Source organism: Ascaphus truei, unplaced genomic scaffold (genome assembly GCF_040206685.1).
Source record: "Ascaphus truei isolate aAscTru1 unplaced genomic scaffold, aAscTru1.hap1 HAP1_SCAFFOLD_1820, whole genome shotgun sequence".
NCBI lineage: Eukaryota > Metazoa > Chordata > Amphibia > Anura > Ascaphidae > Ascaphus > Ascaphus truei.
The window spans coordinates 13,365-27,811 of record NW_027454721.1 but is presented as its reverse complement, the minus strand read 5'-3'; the positions used below and the strand labels follow the sequence as shown (position 1 = coordinate 27,811).

The window sequence follows — 14,447 nt, the reverse complement described above, 5'->3', positions numbered from 1 at the left end:
AGTGGATATGTAGCAATTGATTGATTGCCAATAGACAAGTGCACGTCGCGAGAGAAGGTCGGAGACCCGGTGATGCCGGCAGATTCAGGGCTCGTCACCATGACACTGACCTGGCTTGCGGTTTGTAACTGTTGAGTATCTGATAGGCCCGCAGAAGGTCCAGCTTGCCGTGTCCTTGCTCAAACATATTGACCCCTGGAAGTCTGCGAGCGGAGGCGATGAGAGCCTGCTTCATGCTGGCTGGGTTCACCAGCTCCCGGTTCTGCACCGTGCTGCGGAGACCCGGAATAACGCTTAGCGACAGCCCACAACCAGCCCCACAAGGGACATTCAAACGGGTAACCCAAATATTACTGCAGGTAATGAAACTTTGCCAACTTCATTCTACGCTGGCAAAGAGCTCACTGCCATGGCATCCTCACCTGACGAGCAGGGTCACAGCGCCGGCTACAACAGGGGACGCGACGCTCGTCCCCGACAGAGAGCGGCAACCGCCTTTCATACCGGAGCCTCGAACGCCAGAACCGTAAGTGACAATGTCAGGCTTCATCCGTCCATACCCGCCGGGGAGCTCCTGCAGGGGAGAGAGCTGTCACTTCCCACGTGATGGTACGGGGGGAGTCTGCTCTTGTAAGGTCTGTTCCTGCAGCACTAAGTATTAGTACGACATGCAGCCATGCTTCATCACATCTCTGCTCTGCTATTTTGCAGTGAAATGGGTTCTAGGTAGGTTCCGTACTGTAGGATGGTAGTTGCAAAGACTCTAGAACCGATGCCAGCGCAGGGTCTCACCCAGGTGGTCATCCCACGTGACGAGAAACGCGCTATGTTGTCTTCAAAGTCAATGCCGCCAACTCCGATCACGTCCATCTGGTCAGCTGGGTTATTGAGGGTCCTGAGCAAGAAAAAAGGTAGGTAAGGAGACGGCAGAGAGTGAGAACGTGGCCCTGGGGGCGCACCGCGGGGGGGAGAGGGTAGCGCACCGCGGGGGGGGAGAGGGGGCGCACCGCGGGGGAGAGAGGGGGCGCACCGCGGGGGAGAGAGGGGGCGCACCGCGGGGGAGAGAGGGGGCGCACCGCGGGGGAGAGAGGGGGCGCACCGCGGGGGAGAGAGGGGGCGCACCGCGGGGGAGAGAGGGGGCGCACCGCGGGGGAGAGAGGGGGCGCACCGCGGGGGAGAGAGTGGGCCACTCTATATGCCGTTTGGTCTCCCCGTGGCTACATACAGCAATTTGTAGCCATTAGCCTGCTTCTCAGGGGTACAGTTTTTATCTTGAGGCCCTCTGGCCTACACCCCCTAGTGTCCCGATCAGCACTCTCAGCTCTGGGGATGTGAACATTATATTTTCATCACTGTGTGTAATTATCACGTTTTTCCGCGTTGTTGTTTATTATTAAAATGTTATTACTTTCGGTTCTTTTAAACCGATTAGAACGTATTGTCCTGCTCACCCTTTCTTTGCACATGGACTAAGTAGTATGCTCAGCCTACCTATTTGGGGATATTTGTATCTCAATACCCGTTATTTGATTCCCCTTCAATTTTGACTCTGAGTGCAACTAACAGGGGGCTACTGTGGGCTACTAAGGGGCTAATGAGACCACCTGGCCACTTTCTCAGTGTTTAGATTAGGTCTATCTCCCTGCGCACCGAATCATTTTATCTATATAGTCTTTCGGCATGAGCGGTGTCAATCCATGTAACAGCCCTTTAATTAGCTGGCAGAGACCCGACGACGTCATGTATCCCTAACATGGGACAGCAGTGCAACAGACGGGACAGCAGTGCAACAGACAGGACAGTGTGGCCCCTCGTGGCCCCTTACCCATAAAGTGGTCCATCATTCCCAATGGCAGAAACCATGATCACGTTGTTAGCCGTCAGCTCCCAGACCTGCATGGAAAAGGATGAGGCCTTTACCGCCCTGCTCCGTGTGCTTTCATAACCATGATGGTAACCTAACTGCTGAGGACTCGCTGTAACCATCCATTTGACAGATCTGCTGTCCTTGCTCCCCCAGTAATGAGGACGCCTCATCCAAATCCGTCTACTCCATAATATACCAGGTTCATATATTACAAAAAATCATCGTTTATTTACAAAGTTCCAACATATGCGGCAGCGCAGTACAAAGGGGTAACAGAGCGGTGCAAATTACCGTCACATACAAAGAAGGACAGATACAGAAGATAACGAGCCCTGATCCTGGGAGCTGACACTCGAGGGAATAAGGGGCAATGTTGAAACAAAAAGGTAAAGTTTCTGCACGTTGTGGGACGGAGTATACATCAGGATGGAGTATGGTCCTGCCGCACAGCTGAGTGTTGTCGTCGTTGGGGGTGTGGATGTTAGGGGGTTAAGTCCAGCTAGTCCCTATAGGGTTGGGGTAAGGGATGGGGATATTACGAGTATGCCGGGGTGAGGGAGGGGATATTACGAGTATGCCGGGGATATTACGAGTATGCCGGGGATATTACGAGTATGCCGGGGATATTACGAGTATGCCGGGGTGAGGGAGGGGATATTACGAGTATGCCGGGGATATTACGAGTATGCCGGGGTGAGGGAGGGGATATTACGAGTATGCCGGGGTGAGGGAGGGGATGTTACGAGTATGCCGGGGTGAGGGAGGGGATATTACGAGTATGCCGGGGTGAGGGAGGGGATGTTACGAGTATGCCGGGGTGAGGGAGGGGATGTTACGAGTATGCCGGGGTGAGGGAGGGGATGTTACGAGTATGCCGGGGTGAGGGAGGGGATGTTACGAGTATGCCGGGGTGAGGGAGGGGATGTTACGAGTATGCCGGGGTGAGGGAGGGGATGTTACGAGTATGCCGGGGTGAGGGAGGGGATGTTACGAGTATGCCGGGGTGAGGGAGGGGATGTTACCCGTATGCCAGACAGGCTTCCTTAAAACAGAATTGTCAAATGTCCGAAAGCTGGGGGAGAGTCTGATGTTACGTGGTAGGGAATGCCAGAGAGAGGGGGCACGTGGTAGGGAATGCCAGAGAGAGGGGGCACGTGGTAGGGAATGCCAGAGAGAGGGGGCACGTGGTAGGGAATGCCAGAGAGAGGGGGCACGTGGTAGGGAATGCCAGAGAGAGGGGGCACGTGGTAGGGAATGCCAGAGAGAGGGGGCACGTGGTAGGGAATGCCAGAGAGAGGGGGCACGTGGTAGGGAATGCCAGAGAGAGGGGGCACGTGGTAGGGAATGCCAGAGAGAGGGGGCACGTGGTAGGGAATGCCAGAGAGAGGGGGCACGTGGTAGGGAATGCCAGAGAGAGGGGGCACATGGTAGGGAATGCCAGAGAGAGGGGGCACGTGGTAGGGAATGCCAGAGAGAGGGGGCATGTGGTAGGGAATGCCAGAGAGAGGGGGCACGTGGTAGGGAATGCCATAGAGAGGGGGCACGTGGTAGGGAATGCCAGAGAGAGGGGGCAGCGCGGGAGAAGCCTTGCAGGCGGTAGAGAGAGGAGGTGGGTCTCCGACATTGCAGGACCCTGCCACAGTGAAATGTTTCTAGATGCAAGGGAGAGGTAAACTGAAGCCATTTCAAACGCACAAACCTTATCAACAAAAGGGTGATCCATGAAGTCGGGGCCGCCGATGCTCAGGTTTAATACATCGATCTTCTTCAGGATGGCATAATTAAACGCATCCAAAAACCAAGACGTGTAAGAGACCTGAGGAGAGAAATGGACAACTTCAACATCCAAACACAAGAGCCGTCAACAAGACATAAACAGCAGTAACGTCTCCTCACGGAGTAACAATACACTTCCTACTGGGAAGTAACAGGACGCGGTTATACGTTAACAGCAGTAACGTCTCCCCACGGAGTAACAATACACTTCCTACTGGGAAGAACAAGTAACAGGACGCGGTTATACGTGAACACACTCACTTAGGGAAGATAAGAGAAGAGCAGGATTACTGCCTCTGGGCTGGTAACCTTGGGACCAGAGCAGGACCTTACAGCGCTTATAGTACATGGTCAGCTGGACGTCGTTTCAATAAGGGATCGTTACAATGTTTATTTCAATCGGTAACAACCTAATTCCCTTTCGCTCGAAAAAGGGTTAATTAAATGTACAGTTTTAATAGGTGTAAGAGAAAAAGATGGCGCGTTGTGATAATACCGCAGCAAATAGACGAGTCTGCGCGGAGCCCAGGCGGGAAGGCCGCGTGGAGCCGAGACTGCGTCAGTGACTGTTACCGGCCAGAGAATGGCGATGTCCAGCAATAACGAGGAATGTGGAACACGCTGGACACGGGCTGCATGCCAGTGACTGCCAAACGCAATAAGTTCTGGTTCCAAGATCCACGTTCAGAGAGGTTTGTACACGGGCTTTCAGAAGACCAGACATATCTGCGTTACAGATTACTAGCAGATTATAGTTCTGAAATAGCCGTAAACCGCCAACGTTTGCAAAATGCAGAAGTATTTGCACACAATGCAGACACATCGAGCCTGTGAGACACACAATGTGTATTTAATAAAAGGCAGAGAGCTTCCAGAGAGAAATAATATCCTTTTCCAAGTAATAATATCCTTGGCAATATGTGTTTAGCAAATATTAGCAGAACCCAGTATGAAATCTGAGAGACTGGGACTTGCTACAAACCTTCTCCCTGGTATCAGATTCCAAAAGCAGTGGTATGCAATACGCCGACACCCATTCCTACTGCGGGGGGCGCGGGTACCTGTGTACTGATACTGCGGGGATTATACAGACGCGGCGCACCCGTGTACTGATACTATAAAGATTATGCTGATACTATGGGGATTATACAGACGCAGCATACCCGTGTAGATACTGCAAAAACTATACAGACGCGGGGTACCCGTGCGCTGATACTGCGGGGTTATGCGACTGTGAGCAGGAGGCCGGGCACAGAGAGTACACAGCGAGCAGGAGGCGGGCACAGAGTACACAGCGAGCAGGAGACGGGCACAAAGTACACAGCGAGCAGGAGACGGGCACAGAGTACACAGCGAGCAGGAGGCGGGCACAGAGTACACAGCGAGCAGGAGGCGGGCACAGAGTACACAGCGAGCAGGAGACGGGCACAGAGTACACTGTGAGCAGGAGACGGGCACAGAGTACACTGTGAGCACGAGACGGGCACAGAGTACACTGTGAGCAGGAGACGGGCACAGAGTACACCGTGAGCAGGAGACGGGCACAGAGTACACTGTGAGCACGAGACGGGCACAGAGTACACTGTGAGCAGGAGACGGGCACAGAGTACACTGTGAGCAGGAGACGGGCACAGAGTACACTGTGAGCAGGAGACGGGCACAGAGTACACCGTGAGCAGGAGACGGGCACAGAGTACACTGTGAGCACGAGACGGGCACAGAGTACACTGTGAGCAGGAGACGGGCACAGAGTACACCGTGATGGTGCTAAGAGAAGGACATAGAAAGTACCTGATTATTGGTGAAGACGCGGTATATGTGGAGTTCGGAGTCCGGAGCGAATCCTTGGCACTCTCTCATGCTGGCGATGACACCAGCTACAAACGTCCCGTGTCCCAGCCCTGCAGAACACGGTAATTACATGTACAGCGGGATTACGGGATAACACACATCTCCGAGGTCATAGCAATGAGCTCAATACACAGGGAAACACAGGAAGAACATTCGGCAGCTTCGGACAGGGGACGCCGCTGTGCGGACAGGGGGTCCGTTCATAGACTGCACCTCAACCCCTGTCCCCGAGTATTTAGGGCACTTACAATATTCCTAACACAAGAAGTGCAGACGCCACAAGCCCATGTAGGGTAACACTCAGGGGCAGAGCCCAAACGCGGGATTAAATATGGTACAAAAATAAAAGAAGCATTTAGCCCGGACTCTGACTGGATAACCCCGGAGTACGGCAATACTGCTATACTTACCGCTTGTAATTGCTGCAAGTTCTCTCCTGCATCTGATCAACCATGTGTAAAAGGGCACCCGTGTAAAAGAAGGGTACCCGTGTAAAAGAAGGGTAACCGTGTAAAAGGGTACCCGTGTAAAAGAAGGGTACCCGTGTAAAAGAAGGGTACCCGTGTTAAAGAAGGGTACCCGTGTTAAAGAAGGGTACCCGTGTAAAAGAAGGGTACCCGTGTAAAAGAAGGGTACCCGTGTAAAAGAAGGGTACCCGTGTAAAAGAAGGGTACCCGTGTAAAAGAAGGGTACCCGTGTAAAAGAAGGGTACCCGTGTAAAAGAAGGGTACCCGTGTAAAAGAAGGGTACCCGTGTAAAAGAAGGGTACCCGTGTAAAAGAAGAGTACCCGTGTAAAAGAAGGGTACCCGTGTAAAAGAAGGGTACCCGTCTAAAAGAAGGGTACCCGTCTAAAAGAAGAGTACCCGTGTAAAAGAAGGTTTTAAAATGTAATAGCATTAACTCTCCTAACGTACACTACTAGAACAGCGAGTATATCCTAGGCGTGGGCGCGGTGTGGATAGGGGTGGGGGCGGGGGGGGGGGTATTTAGTATTTCTGGGAAGAGACCTCCTCTATGAGGTCAACTTGGGAAAATAAATCCAGTTATAAGCCGTTACTTGAACAGACTGTAACCGGCACCAAACAGCAATAATGCATTAATACTGGGGAGGGTTGTTCCGACTGACGTCTGTGTCACAGGTTCTGACAAACCCAATGAATGCCAGTTTTCTTTATGAATCGGACTTCAGATCATTTAGGACTTGATTTAATAAAACGAGTGAGTGTTCCCCTCCGCCATGCTCCCGAAGCCACCCCAGCCCTCACGCTCGGGTAACACCCCGATTTCACGTACCATCGTCCAAGGTTTTCTCGTTGGTCCAGTTGGTCCTCTCCTTGACATTTTTGAAGTGCGGATGTTTTTCACTTAGCCCGGTGTCGAAGACGGCAACTCTCACGTTACTACCTGTGCACCAAGAACAAAGGCGCAGGAACAATAATAAGAGAGGGGATTAACAGAGTACCAGCTCAGCATATAACCCCCCAGTGCAGGACAGCGTGCTGGAGTAAGAATGCGCTCATGTTACTCAGGGTGCAGTGCAGGATAGCGGGCTGGAGTAAGCGTGCGCTCGTGTTACTCAGGGTGCAGTGCAGGATAGCGGGCTGGATTAAGCATACACCCGTGTTACTCCGGGTGCAGTGCATGGAGCAGTGCAGGATAGCGTGCGCTCGTGTTACTCAGGGTGCAGTGCAGGATAGCGTGCACTCGTGTTACTCAGTGTGCAGTGCATGGAGCAGTGCAGGATAGCGTGCACTCGTGTTACTCAGGGTGCAGTGCATGGAGCAGTGCAGGATAGTGTGCACTCGTGTTACTCAGGATGCAGTGCATGGAGTAGTGCAGGATAGCGTGCACTAGTGTTACTCAGGGTGCAGTGCATGGAGCAGTGCAGGATAGCGTGCACTCGTGTTACTCAGGGTGCAGTGCATGGAGCAGTGCAGGATAGCGTGCGCTCGTGTTCCTCAGGGCGCAGTGCATGGAGCAGTGCAGATAGCGTGCACTCGTGTTACTCAGTGTGCAGTGCATGGAGCAGTGCAGGATAGCGTGCACTCGTGTTACTCAGTGTGCAGTGCATGGAGCAGTGCAGGATAGCGTGCACTCGTGTTACTCAGTGTGCAGTGCATGGAGCAGTGCAGGATAGCGTGCACTCGTGTTACTCAGGGTGCAGTGCATGGAGCAGTGCAGGATAGCGTGCACTCGTGTTACTCAGTGTGCAGTGCATGGAGCAGTGCAGGATAGCGTGCACTCGTGTTACTCAGTGTGCAGTGCATGGAGCAGTGCAGGATAGCGTGCACTCGTGTTACTCAGGGTGCAGTGCATGGAGCAGTGCAGGATAGCATGCACACGTGTTACTCAGGGTGCAGTGCATGGAGCAGTGCAGAATAGCGTGCACTCGTGTTACTCAGGGTGCAGTGCATGGAGCAGTGCAGGATAGCGTGCACTCATGTTACGCAGGGTGCAGTGCATGGAGCAGCGCAGTATAGCGTGCACTCGTGTTACTCAGGGTGCAGTGCATGGAGCAGTGCAGGATAGCGTGCACTCATGTTACTCAGTGTGCAGTGCATGGAGCAGTGCAGTATAGCGTGCACTCGTGTTACTCACGGTGCAGTGCATGGAGCAGTGCAGGATAGCGTGCACTCATGTTACTCACGGTGCAGTGCATGGAGCAGTGCAGGATAGCGTGCACTCATGTTACTCACGGTGCAGTGCAGGTTAGCGTGCACTCATGTTACTCAGGGTGCAGTGCAGGTTAGCATGCACTCGTGTTACTCAGTGTGCAGTGCATGGAGCAGTGCAGGATAGCGTGCACTCGTGTTACTCAGTGTGCAGTGCATGGAGCAGTGCAGGATAGCGTGCACTCGTGTTACTCAGTGTGCAGTGCATGGAGCAGTGCAGGATAGCGTGCACTCGTGTTACTCAGGGTGCAGTGCATGGAGCAGTGCAGGATAGCATGCACACGTGTTACTCAGGGTGCAGTGCATGGAGCAGTGCAGAATAGCGTGCACTCATGTTACGTAGGGTGCAGTGCATGGAGTAGTGCAGTATAGCGTGCACTCGTGTTACTCAGGGTGCAGTGCATGGAGCAGTGCAGGATAGCGTGCACTCATGTTACGCAGGGTGCAGTGCATGGAGCAGTGCAGTATAGCGTGCACTCGTGTTACTCACGGTGCAGTGCATGGAGCAGTGCAGGATAGCGTGCACTCATGTTACTCACGGTGCAGTGCATGGAGCAGTGCAGGATAGCGTGCACTCATGTTACTCAGGGTGCAGTGCATGGAGCAGTGCAGGATAGCGTGCACTCATGTTACTCAGGGTGCAGTGCAGGTTAGCGTGCACTCATGTTACTCAGGAGTGCAGTGCAGGTTAGCGTGCACTCATGTTACTCAGGGTGCAGTGCATGGAGCAGTGCAGGCTAGCGTGCACTCATGTTACTCAGGGTGCAGTGCATGGAGCAGTGCAGGATAGCGTGCAGTGCATGGAGCAGTGCATGGAGCAGTGCAGGATAGCGTGCACTCATGTTACTCAGGGTGCAGTGCATGGAGCAGTGCAGGTTAGCGTGCACTCATGTTACTCACGGTGCAGTGCATGGAGCAGTGCAGGATAGCGTGCACTCATATTACTCAGTGTGCAGTGCATGGAGCAGTGCAGTATAGCGTGCACTCATGTTACGCAGGGCGCAGTGCATGGAGCAGTGCAGGATAGCTTGCACTCATGTTACTCAGTGTGCAGTGCATGGAGTAGTGCAGTATAGCGTGCACTCGTGTTACGCAGGGCGCAGTGCATGGAGCAGTGCAGGTTAGCGTGCACTCATGTTACGCAGGGTGCAGTGCAGGATAGCGTGCACTCATGTTACGCAGGGCGCAGTGCAGGATAGCGTGCGCTCATGTTACGCAGGGTGCAGTGCAGGATAGCGTGCACTCATGTTACGCAGGGCGCAGTGCATGGAGTGATGCTGGACTCATACTGTACCTGTGTAGCCCAGCTGCCACAGCACATCGGCCTGCAGAGTCTGAGCCACCTGCCGTGGGATGGCTCTCAGGAGTCGCCGGCTGGAGTGTCTCCCGGTCGCGTGCCAGAACCCGGAGCCGAGAGACAGGCTGGTCCTCCGGAGAGGGCGGGACGACTGCCATTTCTGGCTCCACTTTGTGTCGTTACAGGGGGCCGGCGGGTCACCTAATCAGAGAGGAATCACAGACTCAGCTCGGGAGGAACGGGGGGGGGGGCTTCACGGTGCAATAGTCTTCCCAGACCCAATCTCCATGTTATTGTATCCCTGCCATTGCTGCATTTCATGTGCAGAAACCACCAGGCCACCTTAGTGTTAATACCTAAACAGGAACAGCTTTGTACAATGTTTGCAAATCCTGTTTGAACCAACATTTCAAGGAAAACTATTCCAGATAAGAAAGGTGCTCTCAATAAAAGAGAACGGCCCGTTTAAGATGTTATCAGCACACAAATCTATGACACTTTCCGGCTTTGTTTTGCTCCTGAATGTGGGAGTTATTTTGCCGTTCTTGGAGATTACAGAGAATAACTGCGGCCGGCTCGCCAGAAATCCCGGGGGCCGCTGATAAAACGCCGTGTCCCGGGTAGTCCTGGCAAAGTGACGGATAATCAGAGGAACGAAATGGTCCGTGACATAATCCGCCCTGGTGAGAACACAGACTGGGTCAGGGCGCGGGACGGCTTGTGTCACCTGGTTCCATATCTTTAACATTCTTGTGCATTCACGGTCACCCCAGTGGTGACAGAAATCGCTGACTTATGAAGAACACGTTGAATACTTTTTACCGAACAACACGGGCAGGGATAAGAAGGAAGTTACCGTAACCGCCGATCATCACCAAGAACATGACCAAGGATTTCATGAGTAAGATGCTGAATGCACGTGCTTGCCACAGGGCAATGAACCAGAAATGTTGCCAGTCCCTCTGGCATCAGAGGGGTTAAAGCATTTCATATTTGGACCTCACTCTGCTAATGAATCGGATGTAAAAGAAAGCAGTGCAGTGTATGACTATGCCCTTCCTGTTGTAATAAATTGTTCTACCTAAACTCCCCAAATAAACAGCTGCTCCGCACAAACTCAGGCCTGGGCCCCGCTGCCTACTGCAGCGCTCGCTGTGGCGGACGCTGCAGGGACGAGAGCCCTCCCCTCAATGGCGCCGGGCCCGCTGCGAGGGGGGGCCGCAGCGCTGGGGCGAGAGTTGCTCCTGCTCTCAATGGAATTGAGAGCAGGACTCGCGACGGAGCGCTAAGCAACGCCCCCCAGCGGTTAAGCCAATGAGGACGAACCTGCCAGGTAACGTCATGGCCGCCCCCCCGTCACTCACCCGACACGTCCCCCCCGTCTCTCTTCCTGCAGTGAAAATCGGCTGCACGCGCCGCCAGTCTCGCGGGCGCGCGTGCAGCGGAGGTACTGGGGCCTCAGCCTAATAAGGATGGGGCTGTTTGGGGAACAGAGGTGCACGCATGTCTCTGCAGCAGAGTATAAGGTAGGGATACAAAGGTTCCAGCACGCGGTGTTACAGAGAACATCTCTCAGGCCATGTTACACCAACACACAAACAGAGATGTCCGTGCTCAGCCGGCCGGAAAAAGTTAAACTTACTCGAGTGGTGCTGTCAGGGTGAAAGACTAATGAACATGTTGTTCATGTTACACCAACGCCAGAGACACACGGAAAGAGCAAACACGCGGTGTTAGAGAGATACATAAAGCTCGGCCCCCTGCAAACGCACTTACCAGAACACCCTGCTCCTGTCTCTTTACGTTCTTCCTAACCACCAATTAGATTGTAAGCTCCTCGGAGCAGGGACTCCTCTTCCTAAACGACCTGTTATTTATATTTGTTATTTATATGATTGTCGCGTATTACTGCTGTGAATCGCTATGTACATTAATGGCGCTATATAAATAAAGACATACAATACAATCTCGGGCCATGTTATACCAACGCCAGAGACACGTGGAAAGAGAGGAGACGCGTTTCTGGCATCACTCGTCCTCAGAATATTTTAATTAACTGCAAGAATTGGAACAGGACAAGACGATAAGTCAACAATCTTCTGCACGCACATTGTTTCATGGCTGCAGCACAATCACACAGACGCAGGGCGTATAACATTCTCTCCCATGGGTGACACTAATTGCACTGCCATGACGGTGCCCAGCAAGATATTGCTTTGATGCTGTGTTTCCAACCCACAGACTTGGACAGCCTGCAGTGGCACTCAGAAAATGGCACAGTGTGAGACCCTGCGGCTGTGACCTCTTCGTTACCAGAAGGGACTTACTATGGCAAGTGCATGGAAACACACTAAGCCTTTCAGGATAAGGGGACTAGTGAGTTATTCATACCCATCACTTGTGCTCTTATTGCTCCCTGTACAATGTCCCTGCTTCAGATCATCGTCGCCTTATATCCTGTATAACATCTAATACAGTATCCCAGAATGATCACTAATGAGCCCAGACGTGTGCCCCACACACACAGCACTGAGCACGTGTGCCACACGCACAGCACTGAGCCCAGACGTGTGCCACACGCACAGCACTGAGCCCAGACGTGTGCCACAAGCACAGCACTGAGCCCAGACGTGTGCCACACGCACAGCACTGAGCCCAGACGTGTGCCACACGCACAGCACTGAGCCCAGACGTGTGCCACGCGCACAGCACTGAGCCCAGACGTGTGCCACGCGCACAGCACTGAGCCCAGACGTGTGCCACGCGCACAGCACTGAGCCCAGACGTGTGCCACACGCACAGCACTGAGCCCAGACGTGTGCCACACGCACAGCACTGAGCCCAGACGTGTGCCACACGCACAGCACTGAGCCCAGACGTGTGCCACACGCACAGCACTGAGCCCAGACGTGTGCCACACGCACAGCACTGAGCCCAGACGTGTGCCACACGCACAGGACTGAGCCCAGACGTGTGCCACACGCACAGCACTGAGCCCAGACGTGCGCCACACGCACAGCACTGAGCCCAGACGTGCGCCACACGCACAGCACTGAGCCCAGACGTGCGCCACACGCACAGCACTGAGCCCAGACGTGCGCCACACGCACAGCACTGAGCCCAGACGTGCGCCACACGCACAGCACTGAGCCTAGACGTGCGCCACACGCACAGCACTGAGCCCAGACGTGCGCCACACGCACAGCACTGAGCCCAGACGTGTGCCACACGCACAGCACTGAGCCCAGACGTGTGCCACGCGCACAGCACTGAGCCCAGACGTGTGCCACGCGCACAGCACTGAGCCCAGACGTGTGCCACACGCGCTCCTACCCTCGGGCGATTGCACCGGCTGGGACGTGCTCTACCCCCGGGTGCATAAAATCAGAGAACGAACGCGCGGTCACGTTACACGGGGAAAGTAACGCAACGACTACTTATAAACTACCGCACTGTATATACCAAAATATTTACATTTATTGGTGTGTCCTGTTAACCCTGCGTGGGCATGAAGCAGTATTAGTGCTGCTCACTGTGCGGGGGGGAAGGTGCGCTAGCCCAATAACGTAATGCAAGGCCCCGCAATCCTTCTACTCCCGGCAAAGCGCCGAGGACATTACATCACTCCCCGCGCAGGGGCGTTTCACTTACTCTCTACAAACTTCAGGGAGCGGAAGACCCGTCTCTGGGGGCTGACACGCTTTATGTTGGGGTGGTCTTCCAGGGTCAGCACTCCGTCCCACTGCCCGCTCTTCACCTCGATCAGCTCGAAGTCGCTGGGGTAACCGCTGGCCGGGTTATTCCGGGGTACGATCCTCCAGTCCTCGATCCCCTGGCTCCTCAGTGCACTGGAGATAAACTTACTCCGGGCCTTGGCAGTGAAGTAACCGTTGAAGGCTACAATATACTCTAGAAGAGAAGCAGGGATGGGTCACCGGGGCATCAAAATACTACTCACTTCGTTCATTATTGAAACTGCATCTAGAATGTCAATGAAATAACTACTCCCAGAGAGGCTGATGCATACAAACTTCCATCGCCTTATAGAGCAAAGAAGTAATATACAGGGATATGGCTGCCCAACTATAAAAATAATGTGATAATAATCCCTTTCCTGATGGATCTACTGTACAACATAGAGCAAACCCGTGGGCAGAGAAGGAGGAAGAACGGGAGAGGGAAGAACGGGAGAGGGAAGAACGGGAGAGGGAAGAACGGGAGAGGGAAGAACGGGAGAGGGAAGAACGGGAGAGGGAAGAACGGGAGAGGGAAGAACGGGAGAGGGAAGAACGGGAGAGGAAATGAAAGGCTCAGATTTACAAATAAATTCCACAAACTCAAGTGATCAGTCACGCACATGGGAACACAGGTCCTGAAGGGGTTGTGAATACGTGGAGCAGCCTTACAGAAGAAAACACATACCGTATTGTTCAGAAAATGGGCAATTAAATAGGAGCTTAAATAACGTTCTACAAAATAACAATGAGGATGAAGAAAGGATTACATGAGCTACAAGTTTCTTCTATCTACTGACAACCATCATTTTTACCTCCGTGACATTGCAAAGATACGCCCTTTCCTCTGTTGCTCGACTGCTAAAACTCTGACTCAGGCCCTCATTCTCTCCCGTCTCGATTACTGTAACCTCCTGCTGTCCGGCCTTCCTGCCTCTCACCTGTCTCCCCTACAATCTATCCTAAACGCTGCTGCCAGAATCACTCTACTCTTTCCTAAATCTGTCTCCGCGTCTCCCCTGCTCAAATCCCTCTCCTAGCTTCCCATCAAACCCTGTATTACTTACTAAATTCTCCTCACTTTTAAGGCTATACCCCCCTCTGCCCATCCTTACATCTAACCATAATATATCACTATACCCCCCTCTGCCCCGAATTAAATCTCACCCTAATATCACTATACACCCCTCTGCCCCATCTAACATCTCACTATACACTCCTCTGCCCCTCCTTACAGCTCACCCTAATA

General features: G+C 53.3%; 1 protein-coding gene across 1 annotated transcript in view; it reads right to left on the bottom strand.

Moving 5' to 3' along the window:
* Window positions 1-14,447, bottom strand: part of MBTPS1 (membrane bound transcription factor peptidase, site 1) — a 35,770-nt gene that overhangs the window by 16,452 nt on the left and 4,871 nt on the right. Inside the window, exons 3-11 of the mRNA XM_075582037.1 lie at window positions 13,116-13,373; window positions 9,462-9,665; window positions 6,789-6,899; window positions 5,435-5,544; window positions 3,567-3,683; window positions 1,826-1,893; window positions 793-895; window positions 423-574; window positions 111-272 (exon numbers count right to left, since the gene is read on the bottom strand). Coding sequence (XP_075438152.1) covers window positions 111-272; window positions 423-574; window positions 793-895; window positions 1,826-1,893; window positions 3,567-3,683; window positions 5,435-5,544; window positions 6,789-6,899; window positions 9,462-9,665; window positions 13,116-13,373 — 1,285 coding nt within the window. The remainder of the gene's footprint in view (window positions 1-110; window positions 273-422; window positions 575-792; window positions 896-1,825; window positions 1,894-3,566; window positions 3,684-5,434; window positions 5,545-6,788; window positions 6,900-9,461; window positions 9,666-13,115; window positions 13,374-14,447) is intronic.